General features: G+C 27.0%; 1 protein-coding gene across 1 annotated transcript in view; it reads right to left on the bottom strand.

Annotated features, from left to right (window-relative positions):
- The window catches only part of LOC111034884 (GTP-binding protein REM 1-like), an 84669-nt gene that overhangs the window by 56809 nt on the left and 5370 nt on the right, over positions 1 to 22490 (bottom strand). The window contains exon 2 of the mRNA XM_022316291.1: positions 18218 to 18551. Coding sequence (XP_022171983.1) covers positions 18218 to 18551 — 334 coding nt within the window. The remainder of the gene's footprint in view (positions 1 to 18217; positions 18552 to 22490) is intronic.

A 22490-nucleotide genomic window follows, 5' to 3' on the forward strand; every position in this document is an offset into this window, starting at 1 on the left:
TCGCAGCCTTGGTATTTCACTATCAGACTGTCTTCGAATCACTCGAACTCTTTGGTCGGACTCACAGTCGGACCACTTGGATTGTCGTATTAATGTTTCAAGGCAGGGCGATGTCTTGAAGCACTATCTTACGGCCAGGAGGCTGCAGTATTCCACAACTTTTTACGTTCACGTAAAACGGATTCAACACACCTCCACATATTAAAAAACACTATTTTCCCATTTAAAAGTTTAATTTATTTATTTCTGTACTCAAACTTTAGTATATTGGGTACCACTTTTTTAATTTTTTTAATTTTTTTTTTTTTTGTGATAATCATAAAATTATAAGATCATCAACAATTCAAATTTTATAACAGTCAATTTAAATGTATTTTTTTCAGTATTTATTAAGTACATTACTTAATAACACTTACCTGTTCTAGAGATTTCAGTCAACTGAAGATTTGAATACAAATGATTGAATATTGTTGCTATCCGAATACAAATATAACAAAATTGCATGTCTATGGTAAACAAACATATCCTTGAAACTGTCTAAAAAGTTAATATTCACAATGAAACTATGTAAATGTTGTACTACACAGTTTTTTCATTACCTCTAAGAAAGCCCAGTGATAGTTTGACAAACTGTAAAATGGGTAGTCGAAAAATACTTCAAACCCCGATATTATGACACCCACGTAGGTTATAATCAAAGTGAGGGATACCGTTTCTAATGTTAATAGTAAAACAATAAAAATATAGTCACTGGAGTTTTTTAAGTTGGTTAGTTTGAGTATATCATGTTTATAAGAAAAATAACACTTAAATTTGATCTTTCAAAGTTGAAATTCATAACTCTGACAATTTTAAACATACAGCGTAATATACAATATCAATACAGACAATAAGCAGTAAACATTTAGAAATAAATGTTGATGAAATATAATTTTATACTTAATAACTAAAAATAATTTTGTACTATCATTAGACAAAAAGCAATCATTAAATAAATTTGCCAAGTACAATAATTAGTAACATTTCAAACAATGACTAGTGGAGTTTAGAATCGCGCTATTTGCATTTAATGCAATAACTTCTAAGTATTAGAAATTAGAATAGTTTCGTACTACAAGATGACAATAATAAAACAACTTTAATTAGGAGGTTTTATTTTATTATTATAACCTTAGGACAAAAAAAAATGTATGCATAACATTTTTTTAATATATTTGTATACTTAAGACTCACGAATATACCTACGTTTATATAAATGCGTATTTTCTTTAAACTTAACTATAGGCGTGAAACAACAGAAACAAATATTTTATAAAGATTTATTATAATTTATGATTTAACGTTTGTGCCCACAATATGCTTCTAACATTTTGTATTATAAGATACAGCAAGTAGCGTGAACATGAAAGTTGATTCGCGTGTACAAAAATGAAATTTGGGTCTTCCGTGTAGGAAATAATATAGACCTGAGCTTATTATATTATAAGTTACAAAAACTACGAGAGAGAATAACTTGCGATGGAATAGAGTGTCCAGACATGTTATGAAAAATATATAAGAAAAAATGGTTTAAAAGGAAAGTAGAAAATAAAATATAAATATAATTATGAGGCATAATAATAAAAAAAAGTTTTATCAAAAATAGAAAATGTTAAGGTTGTATTAGGTTTTTAGACAAATCATGTTCAATAGAATCGAAATACTTTTCTTAATATGTACATTGTATAAGAATATATGTCAAGAAAAAACGCATTTTCATAAGAAATTAATTATTACACAGTACTATTTAGAATATTTCTGTCTTATAGTTTAAGATTTTCTATTGAACTAAAAACAACCCAAATTTTAAGTATAAAACCGTTTTTATCATTCGACAATCAGTATAATAATATCATTTAAGTTATATAATTCTAAGCTGATCGCTTGTTAAATACATGATCATTTTAATGGTGGCTATTTCAAAACGTATGTTGTCATCAATTTGATTGTTTAATCAGATGAATAATGTATGCATATTACATTTTATCATGTTGTATTTATAGTATTAACTATGCATAAAATATATATAACATTATAATATATTTATTACGCATAGGTACAAGCAGTTAGGTATTTATCAAGAAGTCATACATGTGTTTATCTTGTGGTTTATCTCTTTATAAATAGGTACCTATTTATAAATAGTAAATGCATACTAAATGATTGTATATATTAATATAGATTTATATTACATTATGGGTTACATGTAAAGTCAAATGTTATTTTTGATTTTCAGAATTTATAGCGATGGCACTAGTCCACCAATCACTCAATATTTTAATCATAATCAACGTAATAAAAATGCAAATCTAAATTTATCAATACTTAAATATGTTAATGGGCATTGTCTGCATATTATGGTCTTTAATTAAAAGTTCTTAAAAATGAAATTACATTTTTTATGTCACTCTAATCGAATGTTCTCAGAAGATTAGAAGATGTAATTTACATATTTTTTTTACTATTTGTAACTAATGGGGTCGTATTAGCCATTAGGTTTAGTTTTTAATTTCAACTTGCCAATAATGCAATCAATTTATGAAGTAATTTATAAAAAAAGTTAAATTTTACTTGTATTTTATTATAATTTGAAACAATAAATGTTCAAAAAATAAAGTGTCATCCTAGTGTTTTCTCGTGTATTTAATTAATGAGCATTGAATTTACTTTATAATAAGCTATATACACCAGCATCGGGCAGGTATAAATGAATCCAAAATTAGTAATCCACCTGCAGCGGGTAATAATAAGTTATTTTATTTTTTAGAAGCAAAAATTAACGAATAGGTGGTTATGAATTTAATATTACTCATAGCAGGTAAGCCACACTTGAATAACTGGTTTAAAATAAAATTATCTAAATGTTCATTTGATCGTTAAAATCTGCCCAACTATTTTTTGATTTTATAATCCTCAGCAATATACTTTGCCTTTTATATAATATAATAGCTGTTACCCATTGTTTTTATTCTAATACACTTGCAATCCGTCCGGAAACCCAAATAATTCATTTTGTACAAAATTTGGAGCCAATTGGTCAATAACTGTGGATTTCTATTTGCATCATTTGAATATAACCCAACTAATTAAATCTGTTAAAGCTGATAAACAATCATAATCTATCCATCTATTATTTCCTTTTTGCTTCAGTTGACATATTCTTTATTGTTTTTTTTTTAACATACAAGTATTGTTTAACTATATAAACCATAACAACACACTTTGAATTTAATGTCTATACATAATATAATAGATATTACTACATTTTACATTTATTTAAAATAGCGATCAGCCTAATCGAACAAATTGTAATAAAATATTGATACAATACACAGAATTATATCCAATCATATTAATACCTATTTTATTAAAGTGACCCATAGAAATTGAAATACGGAGCTACTAAGAAACCCTGATTCTTAAGGAATCGATTGATATAACTTTTATTGAAAACGTATCAGTAGTTTTTGGGTCGATTGGGGACAAAGAAAGAAACTATCGTTTTTCTGTATATTTATATAACTACATTATTTTGAAGTATGTAATTTCGAATTTTAATGTTGTAATACAAATTGATTAGAAGGAATATTTCATATAAAGCTAATGATATCAATAATAAGAAACTAATTATGCATGGAAAAATAAGAAAAACTATGTCCATCAACGTATAATTTTTAATTTGAATTATTATTTAAAATAAAATATCACGGCGTTGAAAGATGTTATTTAATACACTATAGGTATACAGAACATAAAAATAAATAAACATCAATAAATGACTAAATAGAGAGGAATATTGTTCGAAAATTAATAGAAAAAAGTACATTTTTAATTAAATTATTTGTTTTACCTCTAATGTTCAGTCGTTTTTCAATCAATTTTAAATCATTAAAAATGTTCAGTATTTCAGTAGATTTGAAAGCTTGAATTATCATTATGATTGATTTTACAATTTTTGATATAGAAGATACAACTGTAGCTTTTCGATTATTTAATTCGTGCTGCAACAATGGAATATATTTTAATACTGTTATGTTTATTGCTTTTAACATAAAAACATACTCCAATTTCAGTTTTAGATCTGTAAAGTTTAACAGGGTCAGGATCCAAGTATAGCATTACAGTTATCCAGAATATGGTCGTACCAAACTTCCAATACCTCAAAGGTTTTATGATCTGAAATGGAATTAGTCATTTATCCAGTTGCAAAGTATGACATTTTCCGATAGAAGAGAGTGGTAGTAGATTATGTTAAATTATGATATGTAAATCTAGGTTCATAAAAAGATTTTTATTGTATCTTTAATATCAATATTTTAATCGTGTAGGTAACTAGCAATTTCTTATTTGTTTGGTATTTGTCCCTTTGAACTCATTCATGACCTTTCCAGGTTCAGCAGTAAAAAATATAGGCATCATTAAAATAATAGTAAAATGTTAAATTGATCTGAACATTAAATGATAATACTTCAAATTAAAAAAAATAATAACGAAATAGCTTGGTAATTAAAAATGATACAGCATATGTTTATAATCTAAAATGATCATATTGATCACATTGATATTCTAATATAGATAATGAAAATAATACAGTGAGGAGTCTGAAATATCTCCCCATATACTCGCAGATATATTCCATGTAACTGGCATGTATAAAAAAAATGTATTGGTCATTACATAATTTTGTGTTGATGGGTCATTTTAGTTAATATTGTCATAAACGTGCATTCGGATTATGGATGAAAATAAATTGCATACCTAGTCTGAGAAATTGTCAGTGTCTGATGAATCTTAGACATTTTTATTTAAAGCCTAATATTGAATCTCCAATAGTTTAGCAAGATTTTAACTGCTAAGATATGTAAACGTTTAAAATATTATATTTGTTAAAATGTTATCAATATATTAGGTCAACGAAACTGTATACAAAAACAGGTCAGTTGTCACATTTCTTTCACTTCAGAGCATGATATCGGTGTTAATACAATTAATAAATCACTGCAAATTTGAATGGTATGTAATTTGTATGATAAGCTATAGAACTTGAACATTGTTTATAATTTAGACTTAACTAAGGTATTGTAACTACTAAAATGAACTAAAGGTCACTGATTACTGTTTATAACACACAAGATATAGATTTAGAATGCATTTTTTTTTCAATTACGGATATTACTCATTATATATTACACATTTTATCAAAACTTTACTTGTTTTTCTACTCTTCTAACTAAAAACGTCGAATATTTTTTTCAAAGCTAAGAAGAGGTAACTGAGAATTTCGGAAAATGGCTTATTAAAAGAAAAACATTTCTTATTTATATATGAAACTTTTGAAGCTATTTAATACAGTAAAAAATGTCAACAGAAAATAAATATCGTTGTTAAATCAATACATTCCTTGCTTCACTCTTATTCTAAAATTACGCTGTAAGTATAATGTATAAGTTGTTGAAAATTCAATATATTTAATACTTAGAATGGCACTTCCTCTTCAAGACTTGACACAGAGCAAACAAAACAAGAACTTGTCTGAATAAAATTGATTTTTAGAAAATGATCGTAGTACAATATTCTCAAGCATTTACAATTTACATAACTTTACTCTCTTGGAATTTGTTCTAAATTTTCATACAATTTATTCCTGGGACAAGTCGTGTATATGTACGGCAGAACTATTCTACAATTTATGTAGGTGTATGTAAATAAATCTTAATTAAAAATGTCTAAAATTACTACGATTAATGTGCTTTTTATTTGACAAAAATGTCATCAGAATTTAAGATTTAATAGGACGGTATTCGGCGGATAATTCAGAATTATTTATCAACAAATATACTGTGCCTTTAATTGGTACAAAACCCTTTTAAAGTTTTAACCTAACATTTATGTTGTCTTTATACTCATACGTTGTATATTATTATGTATAGTCTAGTATTGTATAAATTTAAATCAAACTATAATACAATTTTAATTATTGCTTAGAGAGCTTCAAAACATATCGCCTTCAAGAAAAAATATTGTTTAATTTTAACTCTCACAACGATTAATAAAAAATCAAAAAACATCAACAATTGTTATCAAACAAATTCATACTCGTTATTGTAATATTTACATTTTAAATAATTATTATAAACTTTTACATTTTTTACTTTATTTAACTTTTAAGTAAAATTAAACATTTTTACCCTAAATAAAGAACCGAAAATGTATTGCAGGTACTTAAGTTATCTTTGTGTTAATTTTGTATTTATTCTTCTAGGCTTCTAAAGTGTAAAAGGTCTTTTATAATATTGTTATTCTAATTATAATAAATTAAAAAATTTCAACAACATTTAAAATTTTAGAATAAATTACGAATTAAATGGATTGTTAAAACAAGATAAACTCTTCATTTATTTTATTTAAATTCGGTATAAAAATATTTTAGGCTAATGGAAAGTCATACGAATTGATTTGTGAAAAATAAATGGCCTAAGTTTATTATCATTATTTAATACTTAAGCAATATTATCGTATATTATATTGTAATGATAAATCGAGAAATGTCTTCATTTTAAATTACATAGTATCATCGTTTATAAAATACCTATTATAATTTATATAAATCGTAAAAAAAATAATGCAAAAATATACATCAAATTTTATATACAAATTTTTTTTTATTTTTATAAAGAAAAATTTTTTCAGATCAATAAGACCTCAAATACAATACTGAAAATTGTTCGAAAATGTACTATATTATATTTGATTAATGTTGACTTTCGTTATTCAAAAAATAATGATCCAAGAAACTTGCCAAATTTATAATACTGGCTGTAAGAATAACAAAACTATTATTAATTCTGTAGATTAACTGTCTACGAAATGTTGTGGTAATTTATCTGTTTATGAAAAAGTTTTAATAACCTACCTAATACAAAACAAGATGATAACTATTAAAACGTGATGATATGAACATAATGATGAGTATTACACAAAAAAAAAAAAAATTAAAAAGAACAACATAACCCATTCATAATATTTTTCAGATAAAATTATAACAACCAAATTTGTTGTGAATGAACAGACGAGCAGTGTCATGTTTTTGCAAACAATAGGTGTTATGGTAAGTATTTATGATAGAATATTCATACTACATATCCATATAGTTTTATTTTGTAATTGTAATTATTATAAATTGTATTACGTCATTGCTCTTTTATACTAGCTGTACGAGTGGTCTACGAAGTGGAAACAGCTTTCGCATACAACAAATTGACGTCTGTTGGTGGAATCGCGCATTTTAGCTGGAGTCGCGTAGGCGTTTTTACACTCCGTGTTTTCGGAGCTCGATTTGCACACGAGACGGCAGGTCATGTGTGTGTGCACCTACACACACGGGCCGATAAAGTGCACAGAAGTGTTGAAAATACGATTTGTCCGCGGGGTGCACCGTCCAAAGTAGTTGTACACAGTGGCACAGTGCACGTACAGTGAACGGCGACGTCGTAAAGGGTTTTGACATGTTTCAACATGAAACAAAACACTATTTTTCCTCACACATGCACGCATGCACACCTACACACTCTCGCGCATGCGTACCTACCACCAACTGACGCTGACGTACGGACCGACACCTTCCATTTTTCCATTTCCATCGTGTTTATCACCGGTAACGACGTGCCATTTAAAACACGTGCAGCAGACTTCCCTTTCGCTCAGAAAAACGATTGTTTCGTGTTAGGAACATGATAAAAAAAAAGTAGAACAAAAACTACAACGCACCTATAGGTTATTGTACCACGGTTATGGCTCGTACACGTTTTGGGAATGCGTTGTTATCACACATATTATGTATAGGTGTGCAGAGTGACTTATAGATGGAGTTTCAGTTGGATTTTAGGAAAGAGACTAGAGACTCCATTTTTTTTTTCTAATAAAGCAACCTAAAAATGATGACAGCTCGCTACACACATTCACAACTTTCGCACTTATTTTTGGGGGACACGGATTCAAAACTCAACGGGCAGCAAATATATATTCGGTGGGTGATATTATTGGACACCTATACCTAAAATATGAATTATAATTGTCTATTCAGTATTAATTATAATATGTTAAGTTTGTCAAGACATGAATATGTATTATATTTGTATGTATAGGATGGCTGGGATGTACGAAGATTACTATTTTGAAAAATATGTTATAAATGTTCGGGTACAATAATATAGTCGTAGTTAAAACGTTGAATCCATCGTTTTAATCCATCTTAACGTGCTTTGAATATATCGAATATCTGCAGGTTATCGAAATTTGTACATTGGACAAACTGCTTGTAATATATTATTTAGTATATAAATCACGTCTTCATTTTTGAATACAATAAACGTGAAAAAAATAAAAATCTCCAGGCGTGAGTTGTCCAAAAGTCAATACCAGCAAGATAAAACTTAATAAATTCACAGAAAAGAAAAAATATTTTATAAACAATAATATAAAAGATGTGAAGCAATGGTGAATAAAGTTTTGACTTATTTTTTTAGTACGCTCAGAAATGATTAAAATAAAATATATTTTTTTATTAAATTTCCAGTACTTTCAAAAGTTTTCTGATAACAACTGAAATTTTCGAGTGTACATTTGGGTAATGTGTGAAAAAAAATTGTAGACAAACTTCTATTGAAACTCGTATAATGTAGTATACACAACATTTATAAGTATAATTTAATAATATTAGTTTTTTATATATTATTTTATTAATAATCTATAATATTTAGTATAATATACTAATATGTTATAATATTTTAGTAAATATTTCTTTTAAATTATCCTGTTATTACCGATTTCCTTGTCAATATTGCACAGGAGTATATTATACATCAATAATACTACCTACCCTTGATCAATCCGTCTTGTATTGTAATAACTGTCACCGATGTATCTTATTTTGATTTCAATGGTAAATTTAGGAGATTCACTTTTTTCTCAATGGTATTGTTATGTAATTTGATTTTAATGTAAGGTTTTCACAGTGATTTTTGTTCTTAAAAATGATATACTTTCATGTACCTAATTATTATTTACTACACTTTGAGTTGTAGGTTAGTACTAAATATTTTCTGTAAGGAAACAAGTATTTACTCTTTTTTATATTTTAGTAATTTACTATGATTTTTTCTGAAGCAACTTATATTTGTTAAGTTGTTAACCAATTATAGTTTTAAAAATGTCAATGCATAATTTATGAATATTGGATAAACCCGAAATAACTAATTATATTGTAGGCAAACATAAAACATTTATATTAGCAGAATATTGAGGTGCAAAAAACAAGAGATATCAATCCTCTTAATTAAACTTCATTAATGTTTATGAATAATAAAATATTGGTTTAATGTTTGATGTTTTAAAATAAACAATATATTCCACTTAAAATAAAGAAAATAGGTGGCTGTATAAAAAATATAACATCATCCTAAAAAATAAAAACGATAAAAAATAATAAACATTTGCTTTTTTGCAAATGTATTTAAAATAAATCAAATTAAAAAATTCATAAATTAAAAAACGAGTAAATTAAGTAAAAAAATATAACTCCCTATAATATACAGTATACCAAAAATTTCAGCCAATAATTAACCTGAAAATAAGAGGTTATTAGACCAAAGACAAAGACAAATTTACATATACTTATTGTAATTTATAAGGCAGGACTGCTGCAAATGTCCTCATCAAATGTACTTTAATTTAATAAACCTAATATTTATTATGTATACATGACTTAATATTTTTTTAATTTGATTTTTATAATTACTAAAAACTTTTAGAAATATACATACTTTGCATTTGGCTTTATCTTTCGACGGAAACGTACCAAAAACCGATGATATTTTTAAAATCCATTCTTCTTTATTAGACATTTCTGTTAAGAATGAAGTCAATAAAATAATATTTAAAGGAGTACAACAAGACGTAGTCAACAACGCAATATACAAATACATTCAAATTTCATACCACAATGGCCTGGTAAATGAATATAAATATTTATATTATTTTTCTGAAATCAATCATGTCAGCCTGGTTTCCTATTAATATTAATTGATGTGTTAAGAAAACAGTTTTTATTTTTTAGTTCCTTTTGCTATAAATTTGATGTCGATATATTTTCACTCCACATAAACTATTTTGATAGTTATTTTTTTAATAAATGATTATTTTTATAAGACATAATATGGCTCTAAAAATTAAAATGTTTACCTTAAAGATGGCATTTGTAAATTAAATTTATGACCCGAATACCTGCAGGGTTTATACTTTATACCCAACAAAAAACTTATTAATTATAATTAACACATTATTTATTTCTCTGATTCACAAGGAAAACAATATTATAAGATGTTATGACAGACATTAAAAAAAAAAAATGTTAAATAAAATTAACATTTAACTATGTAAAAATGTATTTGATTAATTATTATGGTAATTAATACTTGTTTGAAAAAAAGTAACAAATAAACAATAGACGTATTAATTGAAATGTCATTGTCCGTGCATTTTACTATTTGTAAGGAATGCCTACATGTTTGTAACCTACCGCCCTCATCTGAGTAATTTAGAAACCTGTGAAAGTTGTTTCAGGGGACAATTAATTAAGGATTGACCAATGTCAGACGACTGGACGAAGCTAAAAACTTATCAGACTAGATTTGAATTAACTATCGTCCACTTCGCTACTTATTTATCCAATGAATCTGCAGTGCCGTATAAAACTGTAGTGATAGATAATCTTTTTTTTTACATTAAAAAACAAAATTTATAGCGATTATAATGCATGTTAATTTATAGTGCATTGAGTTTTGGTGAAAAAAAGAAGGATATTCTTTGTGATACAGATAAGTCGAAATCTTGGTAACTATACGCTCCTTAGAAACATAAAATTACATTTGTCGACTATGCAGGTTTCAACAATGATAATATGAGTATTCTTCAATGTTGAAAAGAGGGGAAAGGCTTAATAATACAGAGGCTACACAATACAGTATAATATCCTTGAGTGTGAATAACAACTATATAGGGTAAGTACAGAGATCACAGTGTAGCACAATCATAACGTAAGGTCCTCTATCATCAATAACATCATCTCAAATTCTCAAATCTACTAAACGTGTAAGTACTAAGTAAACACATATTTAGAATTCATATCTACAGCGGATGTGTTCCTGAAATGCCATTCTGTAGAAATCGAAATTCCTCTATAAATATTATAACATGTATTATATAATCTATACTATTAAAGGCAATGGTTGGTGGCGCGTGGGTGTGTTGATGTGTGTGGAATAAGTGATATATATAAGTGGTCCATAGCCAAGTATATTGAATTCGTGGTTCTGATTTTTGGTACATAGATAATTTTATACCCGAGTATGTGCACTTCTAAGACAAAATAAATAAATAAGGGCTTACTCAAGTATATACGAAAACGAATATTTTTTTTTTATATAGGGTCAAAATCACCAAAATTACTGTTACAAATATGTGAAATGATTAAAAATGTATTTAATGGAGTTTAAGATAGGGTAAACCTACTGGCATTATTTAATTTGTCACGGCAATGCCTTGCAGAATCAGATAGTATAAAAATTATTATACTTTATAGCTATGGGAGATATTATAATGTACCCAAAGCTTAAAGTTTTCATTTATTTTAAAAGATTTCAATTAAAATCAGAAATTAACTCTCCAGTTCAGTTATTGACATTATATTAAAACTAAAATTTAAAAGTGGGAATTGTTTGTTAATTTATATCAAAACGTATCAAACAAGAACAATTCGACAGCTAAAGGAAAAATTAATGTAATTACTAATTACCTATAAATTAAAACTATCATGCTTTTATAATTTTTTTAATTTTTTATACAGCTGAATTATGCATATTATACATACAAAATATTACACATTTTATTTCAGGGAAATATTTTCCCGGTCATTGAACAAAAAGTTAAAATAGACTCGAGTATTTATAATAGTTTCATTTTTTCATACAAATATATTTTTTTTAATATTAAGCCCTACATACGTCACTATATGATATTTGTTTTATTCAAATAAAATTTGTTAAAAAAAAATGAAATATTTTATATTACATTTTAAGACTATGTAGTATATAAAAAAGTTCAAAATGCCTTCTAAAGCTTCTTATTGAACCTTTTAATAAACAGAAACTAAAATATTTTTTCTAAATACCAAACATAACCTTGAAAAGATTTTACTTTATTGAATTTTTAATATATACTTTTGAGGTGAAGGGAGTTAAATTAATTTTATTATGATAGGTATATGTACGATATAATATTTTACATATAAGTAAAGGTTAACATTAAATAAATAATATAATTTCGGTTAAATAACGATTCAATTCAAAATGATTGATGATTAATACAATTTATTAATATGTATTATATTAAGTACTAATAATTCGTGTACAATAAAAAACAAATTATAAAAAATACGAGATATCAAATTTAAAATATAAAATAAAATACGAGTTTCAAATGTCGTATGAAATACAGTTTTATGTTTAAAATTATTTGATTTTTAGTGTTGAAACCATACGTAATGTTGATATAACGACGAATATATGAATTGTTTAGTAATAATTATATATTATATTCTTTTTAAACCTAATCATCAAATAGCGTGTTTCTTTGCACTTTAATCTGCATAACACACATAGTATTCACTAGGATACTATGGTAACGATTACTAACAAAGTTCAATAACTCGTTATTTAAGTTACCCGTCTGTTATATTTCTTTCTTATTATAACTAATTGACAATCAACCTTAGTAAATTTTTAATATAAACTGTATTTCGCACAAACGCACTACAATTTGTAGTTTGTACTTTACTATGATTATATTTAACTATTCGACGACACAATTGATTGTATTTGTTTCAGGATTAGTTTTGAAATTAAAAATCTTTATGAAACGAAACATAATAACTAAAGCCAGTCTTGGGCAGGATCCAACGGGACCCCTGTCGGCTGTCCCGGATCTCACGCATTTGTATGACATTTTGGGCCTCTCGTTATAAAAAATATATATTCTAAGACCTAGCCTAAAACAAATTACTCTGCCCTGCATCGCTCCACCTTAATTCCAGCTCTGACAATAACTTAGTTTTAAACTTTCACATATTATTAAGAACTTCTCATAACTGAATTGATATTTCATAATAAAAGTTATTCCACTATACGTTTTCAATCATCTAAAATATAAGTGTGTTAAAAATAATTATTTGAATAACTGATTATATCTGTTTTCACTTTTTAAAAAGGTTATTAAATATTTCCTATAAACATATATTTTTTTTATTTTAATTTCCAACCAACTAATCTGTCCATCATATTATTTCAAATACATAGCAGTTGGTTACAACAACATTTAAGTGAGTATAAAGTTGACATACTTACACATTAACATATTTTACATAATAATATAATATCACTATTCAACTTCAACATCAACAACAACTCATGATATAATATTTAGACTTTCGCATAACGGTTACACAATACGGAACAATGCTAACAATAGTTAAACATGTCACCGCCTTCATCCACTAAAGTCAAAGCTTTAGAGTCAAAGGATATTTGTAAATAGATGAATGTAAATATTAAGTTTCTTCATTACTCATTTGTATGGATTTATCATAGATATTTTGGATCTCAGATACTAAACAATGTACCTAAATATTATTGACATTATATCATAATTTATGAAAATAATAATACTTATGATGATCGAAGACATTGTTTCCAGTCCCCTAGCCTACTTATTTTAATTTCAAAATTCAAAAATGTATATTTTTTCGATCTACTGTGTGATATGACTATTATTATATATATTACAAAAATGTGTTGCTTACCACCAAAAAACGAATACAATTTTTGGCATTTTCAGGATAAAAGTTAAAAATAAAGATCGAGTATTGAGCGCTAACGGTTTCTTCTCAGGATAGTTTTATTTTGTGATATTGTAAGTGAAAGTAGTATAAGTTTGGTTAGTATAATGAATTGTTGATATATTTATTTTAAATAAATGAATAAGTAGATGGATACAGGGGCGTAGCCAGTAAGTAGACCTTGGCAGGTCCGGGCCTACCCAGATTTTCTCTAGAAAAAAAAAAAAAAAACAATGATATTTAAAATAATATATTCGCAGACATTTATATTATACACGTTTTTACGACAGAATAATTATAACGGTATAATAAATTGGCTGCATCACAAAGGCTACGTCATTAAAATATCATTAGGACTATCGCACGTGTCGATACGTAGAAATAATATTGAAAAATAGGTAATCGATAAAAACGTTGAGTACTAAGTTCTTGTGATAAAGTTTTATAAAGAATTTAATTTCACAGTTATCCACTCATAAACATTTTATATACCTAGTACCTACTTATAATTATTAGTATTATGCGATTCGCAATCCCAAATATTCGTTATACGGGAAGACAACGGAAAAAAAGCTCAAAAAAATAAACACGCCAAGGAACAAAAGCTCGCCGAAAAAAAAACAGAAAAGACTTTAAATATAAATGTAAACACATGTACCTATACTCATACTCCTAATTAGTAATTACCACGTGGCGTGTACGTATAAGTTATAACAAAATATAACATATTATAATGAGAATAATGTCCTAAGTTATTATCATGTGTAGTTTAGTTTTTGTATAAATATAGTAAATAAATACCTAAAATGTTATGCTTATAACCCTGATGTTTTTTGACTTATAACTTAACACTGTAATAACTTTTCCTTATACGATGACTTAAAAATAACAACTACCACTGAACTACCCAAAACAAACTATAAACTTTTCCACCAAAATTTAAGCACGCATAGCAATACTTTAATATCGCACATGTCCACCTTCACCCTTCCAATAAACCCACCACGTAGGCTTAAGCGTAAATGGTGTAGAGTCCTATTAAATTAGTAAAGGAGGTGTTACCATTGGGTTTCTTCTTTAACACGATATTCATGTTACTTTATCCTATGTAAATACATCAAATTTGCTTATTGTAATTATGGTATACAGATTGTCAATTGTCTTTCTTAATAAAAAAAAATTCTGTATATTATGTATTGATGAGTTCAATTTTTTTTACTATTATAAGTTGTTTTTTTATATAGTTAATATTAATAGTTTATAAATTCTTTATATTTTCACATTTTTCATTGAATAAATGAATAAATAGGTAAAAAAAATTTCTTATTAATTGAGTCTCCGCATATAAAATTGCCTATATTGGCTAAAATAATTTATGAAAGTAGAGGTACATGTGTTCCCATTTATATTACATTTTTTTCTGGGCTTTTTTTCTCGGGCTTTTTTCCGTGGACTTTTTTTCCGCGCACCATACCGGATACATTTTATAATAAATAATATGAAAAAGTTTTTAACTCGACTTAATAAATTCAAATCAAAAGATGTCACAGAAAATGTTTCAAGTGTTTTGGATCAGTCAAAAATTGATTTTCCTAATCATTGTATATCCATTACAGTGATTGAATCGGTAAAATCAGATTCAAAACAAACAAATTCAGGTGAGCTTTTTGAATTTAACGCTCGTAATTTAAGTTCAACTTGTGACGAAAGTGTTGTGAAACCTGTCAATAATTTTCATCGTACATATTTATTCCTGGAAAACATCGATGTTCCAAAAAAGTGGACAATTAATGGATAATCCATTGGATTTTATTGACGAGTTGGCTGTCATGATGGAAAGACGATTAGAATTTTTACTTTGAAAATATCTCATAAATTAAGAATATGTATATTAATTAAAATTTATAATTTTAATTTGTAAAACACTAGTCTTTAGGTAAATAACAATTTCATCTTTTGAAACTATCTACTTACTTTTTGGTTCACTTTGTTTTAAGTTATTAATTATTGATAAGAATAATCGTTGATATAACTTTGAAATTATGGAAGGCTGAATTCAGGAATAGTCCCCATTTTCATCTGTGAGTAAAAAGTGTATAGTGGGCCTACCCAAGAAAAAATTCCTAACTACGCCCTTGAATGAATATTTAGGTATTTATGTAATTGCCATTTATTAAGCTTAAAATGATAACATAATGTCCACAATATATATTTTTAATATGATATTAAATATTAGGTAATATTTCCAATATTTAATTTCTTAAAGCAGCAAAGGTAGCTATTTTCACATTTTTTTAGAGTGAAGTAAAAATTAATTACACGAAACCAGAACATTTAATAAAATAAAATTGTATGGATGTATTTAATTGTAAGTTAATTTATTCTACAATTACGTAATTTTATACGAAAAATAATTCAGAGAAAAGGACACAATTAACATTATTTAATAAAAATGTCAAGTCTGCAAAATCTATTTTATTTAAAACTGGCCTTTCTTAGATATTCTTGTTTTTCCATTTATATTTTTGAAATAACTAAACATTTTCCAACATTTAACGCGACCTATCCTCAAGTTTCAACTGTAGATTCAATTTAATTCCAGAATCGAATTGTTGATGTTTGACTTACTACTCTGTAAGTACGTACCAAAAAGTGTCGCCAGACAATAAAAACCAATATATATTTTTCGTTCGTCTCTGAATCTAAAACCTGGTATATAATATGATTTAAAATGGATTATGGACATTATTGTTCATAGACGATACACGTAGTTATAATAATAGACTATTGTAATGGATTTTTTACCCTAGGGTCATTTGCATGAACTTATTAAGTCTTTTTATAATACCCATTTCCAATAGTTTCGTACTTTCGTGTAAAAGATTACACTAATGTACAGGTACACTTTGTTATTGGGGTTTCCTGTCAAAATCAACTACATCTGGTTGAACACATTTATCAACCATTCAGCCTTCAGGTATACGTGACACGTAAGCCGGATGTCGTGTTTTTTTTCCTTTTTAGCTTTTCGTTCTAATAAATATATTAAACCATTTTTCCTCGCACACACCTCGTGTGAAAACACGCGATTTTTCGTGGTATAAAAAAATTCTCGTCACTTTTTATGTATTGTACGATAAATTAAATGATAATCAATTTGAACGTAAACCCATCAAGTTAATCGAAATTGATGTAATCGCATGGCACATCATTATTGTAATCTAAACGATCCAAAAACCATAATGTACAGTTAAAATAAAAATATACACGTGTATACTGTACTTGTTTATTTTTTAGGGAAAAAACACAAACATGTATTATAGCAGGATGTTCGTAAATATTTTGATAACAAAAAAAGGTACCATCGTTCATACATTATTTTCATGACAATATGAAACAGTTTGTTATGTAACACAGGCCGTGTGGTCTACAGTCTGTACCTCTAGTGTACTGTAGTGTCCAACGTTTATAGTATCATAGTATACAGAGTGGTTTTTTTATCACTACAGTTATTTCCTCGGTAAATATGTTTTTTGAATAACATTTTTGTAGCATCATTTTGTAAACAATGTTATACTTTATCGATTTAACTTTTAATCTTTTTTAATCAGAGTTTTAAACAGAGATGCGAGGTATAATACATGAAGTGGGTTGAATGTCATTATAACCTATTATCATTTAGTACTTAAATACCTGGCGGTCGAATGAAGACTACAAAGTGCAAACACATAATCTCACATTAAATCACCGTGTATTGTAGGCCCGGGAATTACAGGGGGACAATGTGTACCTACTTAGCATTTATAATAATAGGTTATTTAAATTGTCTTCAAAATGTGTTATGTATTGTATTTTTTCAGTAACATCAGCTAATATTTATTAAAAAAACATACATAATGGGAGATTCTCTATAAAGTATAGTGAAGCGCTCGTGATTATGTAGATTTTCGAAAATCAATGCATTTTTTCAAGATGTAAATTACACGCAATTTTATTATTGTACAACGCTCATATCATGTCATCCTTAATTCTTAATCCATCTATCCGCTATTGATTTTTAAACCATAAACTGCTAAATATTTTTAATGTCATAGACCAAAGTCCACAACAGATTACTTTCCTAAATCCTGGGTTAGGTTATGCAAACTTCGCTCGTGGCTTGAGCACCCGTAATAATAATAATAATAATAATAATGATAAATATTCTGAAAATGCCTTATTCGGCCTTACCCTGACAATTGGCACGGCAGGCATGGACGCTGTACGTCCGCGATCCGTGATCGTCGTAGATCTCCGGTTGCCGAACGCTGACGACCGTTGTAGACTTCTCCTGGGTGAACTCCCCGACGGCCTGGCGCGAAGAGACCTGTTGGCGCTGATACCGCCACCCTGTCTGGCTGTGGTCGGTGGTCGGATGGACGAGGACGTTGATGACAACCGCGACGGCGATGGTCTTCGGAATTGATGTTCTATGATGCGTTTTTCTTCCAAGACGGCTTCCGGTGGCGGCTCGTCGTCCGGCCGGTAATCGCCCCCATAAAATGGCATCGGTGAAGACGTTGGCCTATTCAAAGACCAACCAAAATGTTACAATTAGTTATTTATTAGCATCGATAAAATTCCTGAATGCGCAACTACAACTCTCATAGACCAAAAATAAATGTGAATAAAATAAATAATTTCAAATCGTGTGGGACTTATTAGATACTTTATACTATTTTATACAAAACACCAAACTTTAAGTCTAAGTGTAAAATAAAACCATTTGGATGAATACTATTAAAAAGCAAGTCATTATAATACAACATCCATGTACTGTTTTCGATGGTTTTTAAAAATATTGGTTTTTCTTAAAACTATGATTTCTAAAAAAAAAATTGGGAATAAAAAAACATATTATAAATCCATAAAATAAAATAAAACGTTTTCTGTCTATTTTAATCAGCATTAATATTTATAATTAATTGGTGGATTTTTGGAGCCAAAGTTCAACCATCTTTGTTGTTTATACTATTTGCAAAAAACTAGTAAAAATTTAGCTAAAAAATGTAATAAATTATTTTTTCAAAATGTTATATATTTATAAGGTATATGCAATTAATTACATTATTGATTAATTTTTTATTACTACCTAGGTGTTTTGTACTCGACTTAGTTATCTACCCATCTATTTAGGTAGTTAATGACCTTACCTTTACATAATCACAATTCATAAGACGTTTTTATTTTTTACAATCAACAAATTGTAATTAACTCTTTTAACATACCATGAAAGTTTATATATTTCAAGAGTTCTACTTGGGTGAAAAACTTTTCATCAAAATTATTTCATCAAAAAAAAAGAATTGTGGGTGGTGTGTGAGAATGTGTTAGAAATTTAAGTGATGTGTGATAGGAATTCAGATTAAACATTCTATCGTGTATCGTAATAAATCCTTGAGTACATGACACGGTCACGTTTTAGCTACATTTTTGAAATATGATCTTCAAAAACCGTGTCTAAAACGTTGTTGATGAACAATAATTTGCGATATTGGGATTACGAACATGCGTGTCATTCAACATTAATAACAACAACATTTTAAAATTTTAATAAATTGTAATTGGTTTACCTTCGCCTTACCTACATTTAATATCGGTGGACATTGTCACTCAAGTTCATTTTGGTTAATTAATAATTTGAAGAAAACCATTGATATTTTGTCCAAGTTGTCTGACAACTTACTAGTAGAACGGTAGATCTCACGGCATTCTCGTGGTTAAAATGTGTAATTTAATAATAGTTACCTGCATCAATGTAAGAGATGTAAGAGAAGTTTGTAAACCAACTAGTTTGTACTTTCATTATGTAGTGTGCATGCAAAATTATTATCTGAGATTACAAAGACGTACCATAACAATTGTGGTTAATTTTGCTAAATATGACGTATATTTATATATTAGGATAATTAAATCAAAATGTTGACATTCAGTGAGCAAGTTTAATTATTTGATACACTTGTGTAGTTATTTAACTTAAATAAATATGTCAACACGAAAAGATGTATGTATGTATTTTCATATTATTTTTATTCATCCGATAATAATAATAACTAATATATACCAGTAACTATCATCTATTAAATTAAATTTTTTTTTTTAACGATAAGCTTTGTCGTCTATGAAATATATATTTATAATGTATGTACATGAATAGGTTTATAATATTATTTTGTTGCTAGTATTTTTTTTTGTACAAAAATATATTATTATTAAAATTCTGAAATCAAATTGTAATATCAGCAAATTAGATCGATTATAAGAAACAAATGGTGATTTACAATATTTATTTTAAAGCTTTAATTTTTAAACCTCACGTTGCTCACTGTATTCAAAATAAAACAATTAAAAAAAAAAAATAATGTTACTAATATGCAACTAATGTATACTTTGTATTAAATCTAACTTATATAATACTGTGAATTGCTATAATAACGTATGAGTAAACCTTTCTTTAATAAATATTATTTTTATGCAAAATAAATGTAATCTTGTTTTCTAAAAATGTTTAAATTAATTGTTTATCAATTAATTATTTTTTCAAGACAAACCTTAAAGAATAATTTAATAATTTATGAACTTGAATATTAACTTAATACTAAACATCAAAAAGTTATGTTAATGATACATTTCAATTTCCAATCGTATGACATGTTTCTCTTTCAGTAAATGATTTAAGTTTTTTTGATAAAACTATATAAATATATAATACAACGATTTAACATTTTTTTTTATCATTTATTAAAATATAACAAATTTAGCAATATTCTATCCCGACAGTCACATATCATTTGAATATTATCCGTATAATTTAAGTCCGTCTCATAATACGACTCCTTTAGTGAAAATCCATTTCAAAATAATATTTGTTCTAATTATTCAATAGATCTAAACTCGGCAACTTTGTAATTGGATATCATTAATAATAAATATAAATTTATCGTACATACTATATACCCTCATTGTATACATCTAAGATTTAATGAGAAATAAGTTAGATATTTATAATGTCAGTATGTCCTTATTTCTTGTCATATACCTACTTTTCTAAAACCTACACATTCACAAAAATTCATATTACATTGTTTCTCATTATGTCCATATTAATACAAAATTTTAATTAATAGATTTAAAGTTATTTAACAAAGCATGGTATGATAATAATTTTACATTTGAGATGTAAAAAATTAACAATAATGGGTACACTTAGCTGCACTTTCCGACCAGGAACTTAATTCAATTTTTATTATTTATTTTATAGATTCTGACCAGGGATATGTATGTATTGATTTCACGATATATTTGTTTTAAATTTACTTGTTTTGTGTGTGAAACACCCTAAAGATCCCTTTTTACAGTATGAGAAACACTCAAATAGACATTATAATTAAAATTCTTATTTTTATGAAAATATGTGTTGTAGACATTATCATTGCATCGGGATACAAATATAATAATAATATTAGTATTTAGCTTTAAAAAGTAATTTATATTCCATCCCAGTATCTAATAAATAAATAATTATTACATAAAGTATTAAAAAATGGCACATTCCAAAACATTTCAACTAGTGACAGGAAATCACTTTAACAAGACCAAGAATTGGACATTCATTCTTATTCCACTCATTTCTTATTAGCAAAGATCCAACCTTCATATACACTAAATGCCTAGTTGAATGTTCTCAACATATCATCCAGGAATGTTAAAATGTCCAAGATATTTCTAGAATATGAAATACCTCTTCGATTTGAAATAACTTCGAAGAAGCTCTCAAAGACTACTGCACAAAAATCCTAGAGATTCTTTACTAAAGTTAATATTGTTAATAACTTTTTAAATGTACTTTAAACTTGAATAAATCTTAATTTTCAATGTTAATCATCATGTATTTTTCATATATACATAGTATTGGTTACAGGTTTAATACAGCTTTTTTTATTTTAAATAATAAGAAAATATAATAAGCTGGAATATAAAAGTGGTTAGACTAAGATTGATTAAGCCGAGGCAAAATTCTACGAAGAGGCTTGTTATGATAATATCAGATGAGCTGGGTGGGAATAGAAAAAACAGATTGGTATCTTATAGTGTAGTAAGGAATTCGAAGCTATTTAGAGGCTAATAGATCGGGTGCATCGATAGTTCCGTTAAGAAGTGAAGTGATGAACGCGAGGTTCACAGCATCGTGAGGTGAATCCAGAGATGGAATATTTAGAGAAGTTGAAGCATTTTTAATAATAAAAAATGAAATTAGTATTTTAGTGAAATGGAACACTCTTACAAAGTAAAATAACATATATTATTATTATATTTAGGAAGTTGATTGATGTAAAACAGCACTTTGTTTTGTACCCCTATAATTATTTTCGGACTAACTTGGCATAATAAAGTTATTCATAATTTTCTGGAGCATACCACAATAAATTCTTAAAGATAGTTTTAATTTAATTAAGATGAATTA

The sequence above is a fragment of the Myzus persicae genome, unplaced genomic scaffold (genome assembly GCF_001856785.1).
Source record: "Myzus persicae strain clone G006 unplaced genomic scaffold, MPER_G0061.0, whole genome shotgun sequence".
NCBI classification, from domain to species: domain Eukaryota; kingdom Metazoa; phylum Arthropoda; class Insecta; order Hemiptera; family Aphididae; genus Myzus; species Myzus persicae.